The sequence below is a fragment of the Pinus tabuliformis genome, chromosome X, assembly GCF_031772625.1.
Source record: "Pinus tabuliformis cultivar Carrire ecotype Pingquan chromosome X, CPIR1, whole genome shotgun sequence".
Classification (NCBI taxonomy): Eukaryota; Viridiplantae; Streptophyta; class Pinopsida; order Pinales; family Pinaceae; genus Pinus; species Pinus tabuliformis.
In genome coordinates this window covers 1,419,425,292-1,419,442,937 of record NC_142308.1, presented here as the reverse complement: position 1 = coordinate 1,419,442,937, position 17,646 = coordinate 1,419,425,292, and the positions used below count along the sequence as shown (strand labels likewise).

The window sequence follows — 17,646 nt, the reverse complement described above, 5'->3', positions numbered from 1 at the left end:
TCCATGATTTGATCATTTGTGGCTAGTTCCATGCAGTCTGGGTTTAACTCTGTTGGTGTGAGTTGTTTTGCAATGTCGGATGTGTCCAGCAATGGTGGAAAGTATGGCCGAAGGTGGTCTACATTGAACACTGGGTGCAAACCAAGGAACAATCGAATGTTGAGCTCAAAGGCATTGTCCCCTACAACCTTGGTGATGGTGTATGGCCCATATAGGAGCAGGCAAAGCTAGCAGTGAGGTCTAGCGAGGCGCTCCTTCTGTAAATGTAGCCAACCTTTGTCGCCCACCTGGAACTTGTGTGACACCCGATGTTGATCATGGTGTTGCTTGTACTTAACATTGGCTCTGTCCAATATATCGTGGACCTGCTGGCAAATGTGTTGGATGCACTCAATGAAGTTGTTAGCCTTGTCAAATTCAGACTCGACGTGAGCCGAATCTGCCTTAGTCACTACAAATGGTATGGCCACATCAATGGGACATAATGGCTTAAATCTCAACCCTACCTAAAAAGGGTTGTGGCTCATTGAGCTATGGAGAGCTTTGTTGTTGCTATGTTGGACATAGGGGAGGTTTTCATCTCATTTGTGTGGATACTTCGAGTTGTACATGCATAAAATGTGTACAATCATCTTGTTGATGACCTATGTTTGGCCATGAATTTGGGGGTGGAAAGTAGTGGGCGTGGTAAGTTTGGTATCCAGCGTTGACCAGAGACTTGACCAAAATGCACTTCGAAATTTGTTGTCCCAATCTGAGACAATGGATTGTGGGATCCCAAAGTGTACCTAGACTCTCCCAAAGAAGAGCTTAGCAGTGGCCTCTATTGTGATACTCTTCTTGCAGGCCACCATAATGACCATCTTAGATAATCTATCAACGACCACGAAAACACAGTCGTTGTCGTGCTTAGTAGAAGGAAGGCCCGACATGTAATCCATGGAGACAGATTTCCAAGGTCGACCAGGGGTAGGCAGAGGAGTATATAGGTCTTGCTTATTGATGGTTGGTTTGGCAATGGCGTAGGCAGTGCAGGATCTAATGTATTTCCCAACATCCTAACGAAGGCTCGGCCAATAAAAATACTTATGCAATACTGCCACGGTTTTCTCTACTCCAAAATGTCGAATGACTCGACTGTAGTGCCCCTCCCAAATCATCTTGGCACACTCGCTTGAAAGAACACAAATGTGTCCCAGGTGGCATAACAGTGCATCTTGGAAGTGAAAATTTGGAACTTGCTTACCTTCCAGGAGTATCTGGTATGTGCTGCCAAATTTTGGATCGCTCTTGTAAAGATGCGGCCACCCCGAAGTCTCGTGCCCACAAGAGTTGAGCACAATGATCAACGCCATGACTGGTGGTCGACTGAGGCAGTCTACAACATTATTGGTGTTGCCCTTCTTGTACTTAATGTTCAAATCGAACTGTTGCATGTATGTGGACCATTTCTGATGGCGATCATTCTACAACTTCCCTTGTGTCTGTATGAACTGCAGGGGTCAATGGTCTGTGTGAATAATCATTTCCTTCCCCTGAATGTAATGCTTCCATTGACGACAGGCCTGCACAATGGAATACATTTCTTTGTCATAGGTGGGATACTTTTGGATTGTGTTTGAAAGTGTCTCACTGTGGTAAGCCATTCACTGCCCCTGCTGGGTAAGAACTTCACCAATAGCATAGTCAGAGACATTTGTCTCAATCTCAAATGGTTGTTGCAGGTCTGATAATGTGAGCACTAGTGCAGAGCAGAGGCAATGCTTCAACTCGGAAAATGCCTTCTGTTAGGTTTCAGACCAAAAGAACTTTGTTTTTTCTCTGCCCTTGGTGACTTGACTTGAAGGCCAAGTGATATGAGAGAACCCCAACACAAACCTACGGTAGAAATTGGCAAGACCCAGAAAGTTGTGGATCTCTGTTAGAGTGATTGGGGCTGGCCAATCCCGAATGACTTGTATCTTGGTTGGGTCCACATGCACACCCTGTTCATCAATGATGTACCCCACATATATATTGAACTTGGGTAATGCCAAAAGTGCATTTCTCCATTTTGGCACACAGATTGTGTTGTCACGAGGTTTGGAGGACCTGTCGAATATGGTGGAGGTGTTCTTCCCAACTCTGGCTGAAAATCAAGACGTCATCTAAATACACCACCACAAATGCATTGGTGAAGGGTCGCAAGATGTCGTCCATCAATCTCATGAAAGTTGTGGGGGAATTCGTTAACCCAAAAGGCATGACCAACCATTCGAAAAGGCCCTCCTTGGATTTGAAGGCAGTGTTCCACACATAAAAAGGTTCGATAAGCACCTGGCGATAACCGGACTTCAAGTCGATCTTGCTAAAATATTTGGCCCCCTTGAGTTGATCCAAAAGGTCATCAATATGTGGGATTGTGTACCTATTCCGGACAATGATCTTGTTCAACACCCGATAGTCAATACAGAGTCTTCGGGTCTTGTCCTTCTTCTATACCAATACAATCGACCTTCCACAGGATGATGAGCATGGCCTGATGTGCCCTTTTTGTAACGGCTCTCGAATCTACCTCTTGATCTCATCGTTCTCCAAAACAGTGTCAATAGATCGATCCATTGGGTACTGACGCGCCTGAGGTCAGATCGATGGAGTGCTTGACTTGACAGTGCAGAGGTACCCTCGTAGGTGAGGCGAAAATGTCCCTGTACTCCTCCACAACCTTGTCAATCTGTTGTAGTTGTGCGGAGGAGCCCTGTCTAGAAGCTCATGGCCACAATCTTCTTCTTGCCCTAAGGACGAATCATAAGAAAAACAAATTTCATAGTCTGTGAAATGATCTTATTGCATTGCTTTGTAGAGATTAAAGAAATGGCAGTAGGCGGGGCTACCTCCAGTATCCTGTACAACTTATTACCTAAAGTAATCATCACAGAGTGATGTCTAGACTCATATACAGCATGTCGCTTCCACAAGTATGGTTGTACTAATAATACATCACAATCTTCAAGAGAAGCAACATCACACAGTACCTCATCCGTGAAGGGCTTGATGTTGTAGGGAAGGCAGCACTGCTAACTGACGTGGAGATCTCGTCCTTGGTGAAGCCCCTTGATCGTGTACGGTTGTGGATGCATTGTAGTCAGTAGACCCAGTCGCTTCATGACCTCTGCTAAAATGAGGTTCTTTTGGCTCCCGCTATCGACAATCACTGCAACGTAGATCTGCTTCCCTTTGTCATTCCCCTTATTGAGTTCTGACTCAGAGTTGGAACATGTGTCTGATTCAAAAGGCTTCAACTCAGCTAACAGTGACTGCTTGGCCTGACACTCACTTGTGTTGTGAGTGGAGCTCTTATGGAACTCACACCATTTTCTCATGTCCTTCTTTGCCTTCGTGGTGTTGTTCTTTGCTTGCAGCTTCGACGGGTTGTCCTGGGTCGCCCCGCCTTGACTTTGTCCTTTGCTCTGTAGTTTGGGGGCGCCTTTCCCTTACTTCAAATTCACAGATCCAAAGTATCGCTTTTTCTGTTTAAACTTCTGCTCAATCTTTACAGCGTATTGGTGCATCGTGTCGAGCAAGGAGATGTCCAGGAACTCCATCTCGCCCTGGATGTACCTGTGTAGACAGATGCAGTACTTGAGTGCTAGATGTCGCTCAGAATCCTTGATACCCAACTTCATGCGAAAGGGTATGAAAAAGATTGGTAAACTCTACCACGTCTTGGTCCCTTCCCTGCCACAGCATGGTCCACTTTATGTTTTTATCCTCATAGCTCCCAATAGGGTAGTACTGCTCCTTGATGGCGTCTCGAAACGAATTCCAAGTGGGTGCGGCTGAAAATAGTGAAGGTGTACTTTCGTCCTTCTCGCAGTAGGTTTCACATCAGTCCTTAACATGGGGGTGGCTTTGAGAAATACAAAAGTAATCTTTTCTCCGCTGGGAAAATCATGAACAGAAAAATATCCTTCTAGCATATTTAACCATTTATCTACAACATCCACATCTATGACCTTCAAATATGGGGATGTCAAAGTTAACTTGTACCCTAAAGGGTGTGGCGCTTCCAAAGTGGCTGTTGGAAGAAGATGTGTCGAATTTGGGTAGTCGCTGAAGGATCTATGCAAAGTTGTCCATCATCGCGTTCCTCTGTCGCTTGAGAGCTTCTTCAAGCAAGATTTTGAAAGAATATCCTGCCCCTCATCTTTCTTCTCTTCCACCATGGGAGGTCATCAAGATTTGTGAGGCTAGTCTTGCAAAGGTTCGACCAGTTCAAGCATTAACTCCTTATATCCCGACCTTGTTGGGGACATGCAAATAAAAGATAAAAAGAGCAGACCACTCTGATACCACTGAACTGAACTTAAACAGGAATGCAACAAGCTACAGATATAACCATAAATACAAAGATGTAATAGAAATAACACTTCATTTCATTAATATCAAATACTGAAATATGCTTACAAAAAGAATGGAAATAAATTAGCTCAAGCAATTGTAGCTTATCTCTGAGAAGAGATGTGGCGGCCACATGCCTCTGAACTGTGTTATAATGAAGCTGAAGGGCCTATTCAATATTGAACAACAAGGGAAAACCCTAAACAACCAAAACCCTAACCCCAAGAGATAGAACGCCAAGAGTTTGTGGGCCTCGTTGGGGTTAGTTGCGCAGCCAACTTCCCAGGGTCGTAACTTGGTCATATTATCTCTGTTTGGCGTGTGCAATAACTTGTTGGAAAGATCTCTCTGAGTATTATAGGATTTGCGATAGACCCGTAGCCGTTGGAACTGGCCTGCTGCAGACCTCAAAAAAATGTTGTTTACAGGGTCAAAACTGCTCCGAAAGTTCAAGACCCGAAAAATTGCTAAAAAAAAATAAATTCTGCAATAAACAAGGAAATGGATGAAACTGACTGGATGTCTAGGTGGAATAGTCGGGGGGCCACCAATATCCACCTGGATCAAAGGATTACATTACATTTTGTGTAATAACCCAAGAAGGTATTAAGTTATGATTTAAAAAATTGAAATAGCCCCAAGACGGTGACTCATTTTTATAAAGACAAAAAGGTCATATCTATTAAGTGATTGTATATAGAGTGTGTGTTAAGTATAAAAAGGTACTGCTAAAAAAAAGGCTACTCATATTTTTATAAACCAAAAAGGTCATATCTATTAAGTATATAGAGAGTGTGTGCTAGGTATAAAAAAGTATTGTTATAAAATATTAAATAAATAAATAAAAGTAAATTTTGAATTATGAGTTCTATATATAAGTCAACATTTTCGACTAATGCATTTTTTGTGAAACAATACTTGAGTATTGGTCGATCCCTAAAAATTGCAAACAATGTTGTCCAATATGTGGTAAATTATTCATTATAGAAGAATATCAAGATAATACACAAATACAAACAAAAAAATTAGAATACAAACCCACAAAGCTTCAACAAAGCGATAAGGTACCACAACAAAATATAAAGAGCTCGAGGATATGTTTTACAGAGAATCAACAGAAAAGGGCAATGAAATCTCGCACTTAAATGATCACAGTCAGAAACTACTTGTACAAGTCAATAAATCTAAAGCTACAAAGCATAAATGAGCAAGTCACAACTTTATCAAGCATGTTCAAATAGTGTAACCAACAGTGGAGTAGTTCCTCATGCTTTACAAGTTCACACTTGAGCATATCTATGTTTACCTCGAGAGTTTGCAATCAATAACAAGTTCAATGCATGCTTTACAAGTTCACACTTGCACATATCTATGTTCACTTCGAGAGCTTGCAATAAATAACAAGTTCAATGTAATCTTGCAGTTGATCTAGAAGGAGAGTATACTTTCATGTGTGCTTCATAGGCATCATTTTGATGCTATTTGACCATGCTTCAAAGGGTACATGAAGTCAATGACACACTCCTACAATTAAGCTCTACAACAAACTCCTCTTGTGCACCCGAAGAACCCTAGGCTCTTTGGTCCATGATCATATCAATAATAACATCTCACTATTAAGTAGTTTGAGTACCTTTCACACTTGAAAATCTACTACCCAACCATGTTAGATGTAGAAGCTTATTAGTACTCACACTGACGTTATGAAATGCTTAAAGCCATAACCAATGTTGGGACAACACTTAAGCATGTGGAAAAGGATGGCCACTTACAACCCAAAGTTTGATTTGATAGTCAAAGCTTGTAGGCATCACACACTCCTCTTGATTTGAAGGAAACAAATACGATCAAATTACAGAATGGATGACCAATTCTAACTTTCTATACTTTGTAAACTACTTAATTGGTCAATAATCCTTCTACTCGACACTAGGCACATTGATTGTGAACTACACCATTCATAATAAGTACACAAGCACTTGAGCATCAACATACTTGCATACATAGATCGAGATCTGTCCAATCGCCATCAACATGAGTGTTTCTTCTCATGAATGAGGTAAGCACAACCATGAGTAGCTCAACCAATCAGCTTCATCAACATGGACAGTTGATGTGCCACTCCTCAATTTTGTCACTCCAAGGGAAAAAGCCAATCTCCACACTCCTAGGCAACAACAAGATGCAATCAATACCACTAATGACTCAGTTATACAATCTTGGTAGTGGTGGCGCCCTGTATCGCAAACCTCCCACAACTATATTGGACAGCAGATCAATTGACTGCTCTATGATTATATTACACTAAGGTTAAAGAGCTCATCCATTTGAAAATAGAATGGCATTGATTTTGTCGACCCACATGAGCTTGAGATAAACCAACCATGAGGCACACGCCAAATATTCACAGCTACTACACCTACACTAGTCCTATATCTATATTCAATTATTAATGTTGAAAATATGCCACGAGTACAGACCCCTCTCATGAGAGAGTCAAGGTCATATTAGCTCTAACACTATGTTAACAAATAGGAGATTCGACATGATTTCCACAAACCAAAACTATATCTGATTGATATATTCAACAATATAAATACATGAAGGTTTGTCTCAAGATAGGCACACTATCTCAACACGCTAACTAGTTGCGGAATATCTTGACCACACAGTACCTTAGGAGCTAAACTAGTTAGAGAAAATCTTTCATGTCCAACTAAATCTAACAACCTCTTAAAACACACAATAAGATTATTCAAGTAGAGACACTCTACAAAACAATGACAAACAAATAACAAACCATAACCCACTCATGTAATCATAAGTATCACACAACTTTCCATAAAACAAGAAGGAATTAATAATTTTAACAGGTACTGTCATGAAAAGTATTAAAAAAATGTCCTGAGAAGAAACAGTTGCAAAACTCCAAATACAAGTTGGAAGTCCAATTAACTGATTAACTAATATTTTCGATGGGAACTGTGCCTAGACGTCCATTGAAAAATGACATCGAGATGACTCCCTCACAAATACAAGTGGAAAATTAGACCAAAGCATTGCTTTGGCTACCAAAAAAAGACTCTGAAAACTTCCCAACTAGAGCTTTAGCTAAAGCACTTCTACAAAATTAGAACGCATCAAGAACATTGGCAATACCTAGTATGACCATCTAGCAGTTGCAATGTAGAGACTATTTTAGAATACGCTCAGATCTTCTTGACAATTTCATGCATGCAATTTATTTCCCACTGCAAAATAAGAGGAACAAAACATCGAGGCTTGTAAGCTTGTAATAACATAAACTATTTCTCATCCAGTGCACAAACAAATACACTGTCAGAACAGAAATTCTTCAATGTAAAAGGAATAGAGAGTTTAAATAACAGAAGAAGCATAAACAGTTTTGACCAAAAAACACAAACAAAAAACGCTGAAATAACCGTACTACTCACGTGTTCATCATTAAAGTGATGTTATCTCCTTTCAAAAGAATCCGTCCTAAAAGGCAGATTAAAATAATTAGATCTTTAACACTCTCCATAAAAAAGTTATGCACGTCAGAAGTGTGCAAAAAGATCTAACTTATATCTCTGTAACAATCCCTTCAAAATATGCTCTACAAATGACAAAAACTGTAGAATGACTACTGCAAGAAAATATGAGAAAAAGAGATGCCTCAAATGATGATTGTATGTTTTTCCGTTTTTCATTTCTATTTGTTGATATGTGCAAACAATTAGATAAATTACCTAATGGTTTACACGTCTTTCTCTTGACAGAAATTTCTTCTGCATCTTCCAGTACAAGGTTCATGTACTCATCAAATCCCTGCCCAACAGTGAAACAGAGTTCATGAGAAAAGAAGCAATGGCTACAAAATTTTCACTGGATACTATAAAAAACAAGCTGGACAAGATGATAAGGGACAGCTAAGGCAAAGGGCCCATTGGTCAGACCTAAACAGACTGCCCCTGCATGAGCAAAGGTAAGAGACAAAGAGAAAACCCTTAATAAATGCTCTCTTACCGCAATATAAACACTTTCATTTTTGGGAGGTTCTATTGCCAACTTAAAGTTCACACATATAAGTTAATGATTTTACCAAAAGTTACATGTTAATAGCATCATTGCAGGTGCCTACAAATTGCATCTTTACATTACACAAATGAGATCTCCCCATGCAATTGTTCTACCAAAACTTTAGATCATAGCCAACTGTCTTTATAATGACTTTGATCTGTTGAGTCAGCCAAATGCCAAATCATATTCCCTCGTTCCTTGCAGATTTTATTTTGCATTTTGCATCTGAGATGCCATGTTCTCCAAATCTCATCCATATACAATTAACTTGGCATTATTTGCAGACAGCATAACATACATCAGATGAAATAACCAATATAGTTAGTATGATAATAATAGTTGTACTTGTTGCAATGAAACAAAGGTTTGTCTTTCATAAACTACAGGTTTGTTTTTTATTCTTTTTCAGTCAGAGGGCAACAAAATACCTTTACTTCTAGGCAACAAATTCAAACATATCACAACCAGAAGAATGCTAAAGGTCAGTATAAATCAGAGACATCAGAATCCTCAGGTATCACTTAATCCATAATCCAGCTAACCTATTTTATCAACTTGTAATTTCTTGTTTTCCAGTCCAGGATAAAACAAATTAAATTCCAACAACATCTCTAAAGTGCAATGGTGAAGCAGAATAAGATGCATTGGTCAATGATATATCTGTCATTCCCAGAAACCCTTTCTTCGTCTCTTGGTTTAATACACGTAAAAAGGCATTGTACACTTTGTATAGGAATGGTTTAATCATCATCAAATTAAAGCTGTAGTGCATTAGTTTCACATGTGGCCTTATTACATCTCGCATCATATTATTACATAATGGAAACACCCAATAACCCTAACAATAGGGACACATTAGACTATGATAACTCAAGCATTCCAAAAATCATTAGTGTCAAACTTTGTTGTTCTCTAGGAATGAAAGTGAAAGTTATGACATTGGTATACTTTCTTCCATCACTACACACTGCAATAATGATATAATAGGTATTACATAGGAATATAATGATAATACACTATTCCTATCTTAATGCAAGCAAAGCTCTTAGAAGAGTGGAATTTCAAATGGATTAAGAAATTCCAACAAGAACATTCAACATTTAAGTAATTCATATAACTAACAAGTTAGAAACTCTCTGATTTGCATGGCCTTGAAGGTATGAATGTAATGAAAATGTAGAGTTTTCTTGGCATCCAATCCAGCACAAGATTCATAGGACTATATGAATGGAATAATAAGTGAGTCAAGGATAAATGAATGAAATGAATTTTCATTAATCATTCAAGAGCCCTTAGAAAAACTATGGATTCTCTGGGTGAAGTTTGAGTAATAGTCTCTCTGCTAAGTAAGAAAGGTTGCCAAAGTTCAAGCCTTGGACAAATGCAAAAATCCTGTATTGGAGGTGCCATAGTTCAATTTGACCTGAGACCAGTCTCAAAATGGTATGCAACTGGATGTCCTCCCAACTTAAGAAAAATGCCCAATCCGAACTAAGAGATGTGTTTCTCCATCTAGAGGTTTGTTGGAGATCAAGAACAGCAAGCAATGGTGTGATTCATAGTGCATACTTGTGTTGTTGAGAAGCTTCATGGAGTGGTAAACTCCAAGAGAATTGTTTGTGACTTGTATGTCAATAAAAAGATGAGGAACATGAGATCTGAAGGCATTTCAAGCACATTCACGATACCTTATGTTGATGATTCGACCATTCTGAAACTGTATCAAGTTTCTAAAGAAGGATTCAGTAAGAAGCTATCAATAAACAAGTAATCATCAACAAGTGTTCTTTCTGAAGGTATCAATGTTCTTTCTGAAGGTCTCTGAAAGAAGCCAAGTCAGCAGGACATTACCTTCTTTGCCAATGCTACAGATTTGGGCAGAGGTACTTTGTGGCAGCAAGGTTCAAAGTCAGCTAGGGATTTACGTCTGGAGTGAGAGGAGACCATCCAATGGAACTCATTGATGGGAAAATCTGGTGGAAAATTACGTTCAATTTAGAGAAGAAGATGAATCACTGGGATAATCTTCAAAACCAACTATGAGTACTCTGACAGTATGGGATACAAAACTAAGTTTCTTGATTGGGTCCCGAATGAAAGTTGGTGGTGCAAACCACTTTGGAAGTTAAAGGTTCCATCAAAGTCTAGGAATTTCTCAGGTTAGCTTTGAGTAATAAAGCTTTAACTCGGGATAATTTTCAAAAGAGAACCTTGCATGGACAAGGATTCTGTTATTTATACAGAATGAATGAGAAGACCATCCAACATATCCTTTTGGACTGTCCCTTCACAAAAGAAGTTTGGCAGGAGGTATTATGTTTATCTGGAGGAGCTGAGCAACAGAATGGTAATTATTTGGTTGAATGCTTAGACAACTGATGAATGATCCTGCTGTTGTTGCTCAGAAAACCCTCCCATGTGTTGTTGCTTGGGTGCTATGGATCACCCAAAATACAATCATATTTCAGAGATAAGGGACAGGAAAAAGGAGAAAGAACGCATTGCACTAGCCAAATGGAAAAGGTTATCTAAGCCCACAGCTACTGGTGGGTGGGGGTTGAAAAACATTTATCATTTTGGCAAAGCCTTGCTGCCAAGAATTTGTGGAGTTTAATCTCTGTAGAAGGTTCGTGGCAAAATGTTCTCCAGCAGACATGATTGGATCCACTTTCATTTGAGGAACAGATTATGTTACCAGCAAAAAATTTATCTCAAATGTTTCTCTTGTCTGGAAAACACTAATTTTGTCATTCCCCGTGGTAGGAAACAGGTTGGCATGGAGAATTAGAGATGGCAGGAATATTAAATTAGCAATGATCCCTGCGTGGAATGTAAAGGCCAGCACTCTCTGCCTCTGGGGGCAATAGACTTTTTGCAAGATCAAGGACTTCAGACACTGGTTGATGTTGCAGATCCAGATAACGCTGACATTTGGAGACAATAATAGAAGAAGACTGAGTTTCTTATCCTGGTGGATCCTGTTATGTTCCTATACCAATAGGAGTGATAATTTTTTAATAGCTGAGGTCAAATCGGTAATATGTACATACCTTTGCTTCCTGCAAATGTTTTCCATATGCAAAAAATCAAAAAAATTAAAAAATGTAAAGAGAGTATGTCCTAAAAAAAAATCAAAGGACAAAAAGAATAAAAAAGGTCAAAAAGCTGAAAAAATGAACCCCAAGAAAGAAAAAAGACCATGAAAGTGTGCTAATCAAAATGCCACTACCATTTACTTTTGATGTAGAATAAAAAGATTGTGTGCAACTTGTTACTTTTGCCACAATCCATGGATAGTCAAAATGTTTGAATTTGGCTACTTCATGGTTTAAATTTCATGTTTATAGATAGAGAATAAAATCTGACCAAACTGTTTAATCTTGGCAAATAAGTAGATAGGTAGAGTTAATAAAAAGAGCTCAACTGTTTAATTTGAGCCCTTGAATGTAATAAGGTTAGACTTAGATAGATTACTTTTGTAAAAGAAAATAAAAGGTTTTGATAAGAATTTGCCAGCTTAAGTGCACCCTAATAAAGAAAAGAAAAAATGGTAGGATGAATAGATGGGTAAGTAGTTGAATGGTTGTTGAATTGTGATAATTGATTAGATAAGATCATATCATTTACCTTCATCATCAAGTTTCTAAAGTATGGATGAAAATTGAGCATTTACCAAAGTACACAAAATCAATTGATTAACCTCCCTCATTCATTACAATTTTCACTTAACTAATTTCCAAGGAAAGTCTTAAAGAACCTAAAATCTTAAGTCAAAGGGGCTCAGAGCATTTCTCTGACTTCTGGAGGGACCGGACCCTTGGCCTAATGACTTATAGACCTTAAGTACAAAAAATCCCCTAATAAACATTTACCCCTCTTCACTCCCCCTCATTCCCCTCATAAAACCCCTCTTCCTAAGGTTTAAACTCTATTTTCCTAAGGGAAAGCAATTACTCCCAAGTAAACCCCTTTCCGAAAAACCCCACAAAAATAACATTAAGCCTAGGTTATAATGTGTTTATAAAAGTAAATAAATTATAAATACACATTTGACTTGGCGCTAAGTTATTTTCCGCTTTCACTTCATATTAACTTTAACTTTATATATTAAATCCCGAAAAAGAAATATAACCCTTCCCATATATTATAAATAAAAACCCCTATATTAATATCCCGCCCCAAAGTTTGAAATATAAACTATATGGTTATCGTGAATGATTAAAAGGGTTAATTAGTCGATCATCGGCAAATTAATAACCAAAACCCTCCGTCTAAATAAAAGAGATTAATTAATCAATCTGTGGTTAATTAATAATCTATCTCCGCCAATGAAATCACCCCCAATGCCATTAAACCTCCATAATCCATCATTAATTAAATCCCGCCACATTTAAAACCCCGTCGAGCCCCTCCATTAAACTTCATGTCAAATCCCCGCCCCAATCACCGTACGATCAGGTCCCTTTTGATCCAACGGTCGATGATCATATCGGGCGGCCTCTGAAGGCTGACCTTTACCTGCCCAATATGGGTGGTTTCACTATTCACCCCGCTGCTACGTGGCGCCCGATGAATGGCATCGGGCGGCCTCCCCCCAAAACCACTCCAGCCCAAAAGCAGTGCGAAATGAACCCGCTTACCGCCTCCCACTAGATGAAAAAACATCTCATCCCCCGCTTAACGCCAATTGTACCTTTCTCCATGTACCCACCAAAACAGTTGACTTTGCAAATAAAACTAAAAAACTCATTGTTTTTAGTTTTATCGTGAAAAAGACCGCTCAGACCTCCATGCAAGCACCAGAGTACGTGCAACCGTCAACCCACGTCCAACTGCCAACCTGTTGAAGCTGCTGAAACTCCAGACCACCTTTCAGTCACGTGCGCTTCCTGCAAACCGTGCACAGTCGCCCATCAATCCGTTCAGAGCCGAAACCAGGTATTTACCCAAATTCACTGAGAAACCCTGTTTTATTCCCAAACCTTTACTCAATTGCTTTAAGCTACAAAGTAATTCAGTGAAACAATTGACCAGTAACTCCAAATACTCTGAATTGGACCAATTTTCCCCAATTTTACTGAAAACCCTTCGCCCCTGTCCTTGAAACCACAAGAACCAAGGATGGTTGCTCCAATTGCATTGAATGTCCTACCAATTTCTACTCCCCACAGGGACTTAGACCACCTCCCTTTGGCAGATAAAGACTTTCAAATTAAAGATACCTCTGTCCAAGAATCCCCATTGAAATTATACTGCAGGTACAGAGACCAGTACCTGAACCATGCAGACAAAATAGGTCTTTGGGAATCAGGTTTGCCCAAGTACCAATTCCCCAGAGTTCATATCTTCCCAGAGATTATCCATTATTGCCATATGAACTATAGTCCCAGCCAAAGAGCAGTGATGACCCCTGACCATTCTGTATTATTTACCATCACTGCTGAATCCATAAATGAAATGTTGTAGTTGCAACCAAACCAAAACCTGACCCCCCTTTCTGTTGGAGACTTGCTTAATAGATTCCCTACACTCACCTCCATCAAACTTGCTCAGTTATTCCAGACCTTCATTAGGGAAGAGCAATACATTCCAAAGGACCCTCCCCCATACATGTCGACCATATTCTCTGATCTTGGCCAAGACATCATAGAAATGATATCCAGTGTGTTAGGCCAAACTACAAGTGAATTTGTTGATGAGATTATTATAGCCTTTATGTCCATTTACACTCCTGGACAGCCCCCTGCCATCATGTTTGATTATGCTAAGTTCATTGCAAATAAGATGCATGATCAATTCATGAGGATGGACAATGAAAGAGTGTTCAAATATTCATCAGTTTTATATCATCTTTTCCTATACTATCAAGCTGATAAATTCCCATTCACACTCCAAAAGCTTGATACCAGAGGCAACCCTAGATCAGTAGTCTTCTGGACTTCATTAATCCACCTATATGACTCTCCATATACTTACACAGATTTCATAGATCTTTTTGTGCACCCAGTGGCAACTATGCTGTTAGGAAGTCCTCCCCCCAGAATCAGTGCAGATATCAGGAGGGTCCTATAGTTGTCCAAACAATATAGAGTGGGAGATTGGTACTTGTACCAAAATCACACTGAAATCAAAATATATGGTTGTGAGTTAGCACCCTACAAACTGCCAAGATACCTCCCCATGAGATTGTTTGCTCTGGAGTACTACAGGCAAATGATTAATTCAGATAAGGTGCATTTTGTGAAGGCCAAGAAAAAGGCTCAACTCAGAATAAAAGATCAGCTTGGCCCCTTCATATGCAACAATAGGGAAGCAGGAAAGGAAGCTGAAGAAATCCTTCAAAGGCTAAAACTGAAACAAAGTTTTATATGGAGATAGGACCCTTTAGAGTTCATCTGCAATAAAAAACAAAAGAACAAATTATCTCCTTATGTCCACCACAGAATTCCTGAAATAGAACAGTATGCAAATCAACTAGAATGGGTGGAGAACACCTTAGTAGACTGAGATAACACAGAAGTTGTTGTCAATAATGTGTTGATTGATTTAGAAAGAAGACTTGATGAAGATTCCTTTGTACAGGTGCCAGGAGAATCCCAATCTCAAAGGGAATCACAAGAACACAGTGAGAAAACAACAGAAGAAGGACCTCAAGAGCAAGAGGAATCAATGCAGCCAGACATATCAGAAGAGTTGGCTCATCCAGAACACATCATGAGTAATCCTCCTATTTTACAAACTCCTCTAAATGAGGAGAAGAATCCCAAAAGAGATAGAGAGGAGGCCACTCCTTCTAGCAAACCTGTTGCACAGACTTGTGTCAAGAGGCAAAGGTCAAATCCATTTTCAGAACAAGAGTTCACAGAGAAAACAGCTGAAACTGCAGGTACAGAAAGAGTAGAAAGCAGGCAGACCACTCCCTCTGGAGGTACACAAAAACCTTCCACTTCACAGGCTCAAATGCTAGAGAGACAACAGAGCGTGGAAGTATCCTCATTCAGAGCTCCAACTGGCCAGAACCAAGACCTTAGAGAAAAATACAAAGAAATAAAGACCGGGAATGAAAGATTGAAGGCCCAAAGCTATGCACATTACCTTAAAATGGCTCCTACTAATCAAACGAGGCTAATGTCAGCCTATAATGTGAAAGAAGATAAAACGCAGATGACTTTCATGAAGCCTACCACACAGCAACCCAGGTCAATAGCAAATTACTTGAAAACAGACTTTGAAGTATTGGCAAAGGATATCCATCCTATCGACCAAATAGAATTATACAAGCAGACTGGGGAAATGGTCTATTCCACCTTGACCAACAAGGCCATTGCAGCACACCAACTCCAAAATTCGCTGAATAATATATCAGCGCAATTCCAACTAGAGAAGGCCTCTTCACAGGCCAAGGATACCAAAATAAAGTCCTTAGAGGACTTAATCATAGAGTTGGGGCATGATCCCAAGGATGTAAAGGCTGCAGAAAAGCTGATTAAAAAGAAAAACGATGACATAGCTACATTGAAAAAGCAACTCAAAATTCCTCCTCTCAAAATTCCTCCTCTACATCATCCACAAACAGCTGAAGTATTGGAAACTCGGAAGGAGGAAGAGCTTATGGACTTAGTCCTTAAGCTGAATGATCAACTGAAAGAAACAGAGAAAGAGCTGGATAACTTGATACAGTCTAGACAAAGTGAGTTGGCCACCACTCCTCAGACTATAATTCCTACAGTCTCTACAGCAATGCCCTCCACATTGGCTGCTTCCTTAGCACCAACAGTTCCACCAGCTACAGCTCTGCCAGTTACAGGTACATCTACAAGCGCAGGGACATCCACAGAAAAGACAGCTGAATTGGTAAAAGCCATGGAGGAAATGACCATCCAGGCTACTGAGCTCAAAAATCTTAGAGAAAAAGTGTCAAGTTTGGAAACTGATTGCAAACTTGCACAAATACAACAGAAGGAAGAAGCTCAAAAGAATCAAAGAATGGGAGAAATGATAAAAGTCCTTGAAAAGGACTTGACATTGCAACAGCCACTAGGAGATATAAAGGAAATACTTTGGGCCAACATCATTGACTCTATCAATGATGTTTGGCCATCTATTCAAGTAATTTTTTAGCAAATTGAACTGGTAAAAGTGGCTACAGAAGCAATTCACAAGACAATGGAAGAATTGGGAGATAAACCTGAAGAGGCCAACCAATTGATAGCATTTTTGAACAACAGAAACAGGTATCAGCTGGATGAACTGGGCATAGAATATAGAACAGGAACCATCATAGAAATCAAGAAGATTCTTACCAAGAGGAACCTTATGCTCAGTCTTGAGAAAAAATGCCAAAGCATCCAAGCTGACATTGATAGATTTATGACAAAGTTTGGTATTTTAAGAGAAAAAGGACTTCCCAGTCCTATGGTAATACATGACAAGCTGATGACCCAAGATGATTATGTTGAAAGACTAAACAAGTTGGCCAGCAGCCAAGCTAGTACTTCAAGGGTAAAAGCTCTGCCCACTGGAAAGGTATTATATGATAATTTGGAAAATCTGTTTTTCCTAGAGCATGAGGTAAAGCACTTGTTCGTCAACAGGCCAAATTTTGCCAAGTATACTGAAGCTGACGAGATATATAGAAAGATGATAAGGATGAAATTACCTGAAAGTGAATGGTGGATGAAACTAACAGATTTACTATAAAGTTACTGCAGTAAATCTATATGGTAGCCAGGTAAAACAGAGTCAAAGTGTAGCAGGTAAAGAGTATCAGTAGGTAGAAGACATAAAGTAATTCCAGCACATAAGTATCAAGCAACTGAAAGAAACAAATCCGAATTACAACAGCCAGCACAGTCATAATAAAAGGGACAGCAAGAAGACAGTTCTCCATCTGTCTCTATCTTCATGCTTGAAGATATTTTCGGTTTCCTAGAATAATTCTCATATTGTTATGAGATATTTTGTAACATTTTTTGTATAAATACTTCACAAATTGAAGTAATTAGGGTGGATTAAAATACATTTTTGTAGACATTTTATATCGAGCTAAGGAGCTATTGTATTCAAGACTGGACTGGTTTTGCTGGGTCATGAAATAAAGCTAAAGACATTTCATTGGATTCTTGTGCATAGTTGGAACCAAATAAGTATTATCTCTTCATGTTTAATTATTGTTTTCTCGTC

At 39.2% G+C, this 17,646-nt stretch overlaps 1 protein-coding gene across 6 annotated transcripts in view; it reads right to left on the bottom strand.

Annotated features, from left to right (window-relative positions):
- Positions 1-7,195: 7,195 nt before the first annotated feature.
- LOC149145359 (uncharacterized) overlaps positions 7,196-17,646 on the bottom strand; it is a 36,393-nt gene continuing 25,942 nt past the window's right edge. For all 6 annotated transcript variants that reach the window (XM_089446911.1, XM_089446909.1, XM_089446912.1 and 3 more), the window contains 3 exons: positions 8,133-8,211; positions 7,836-7,881; positions 7,196-7,631 (listed from right to left, as the gene is read on the bottom strand). In XM_089446911.1, coding sequence (XP_089303037.1) covers positions 7,622-7,631; positions 7,836-7,881; positions 8,133-8,211 — 135 coding nt within the window. In that variant the 3' untranslated portion in view covers positions 7,196-7,621. The remainder of the gene's footprint in view (positions 7,632-7,835; positions 7,882-8,132; positions 8,212-17,646) is intronic.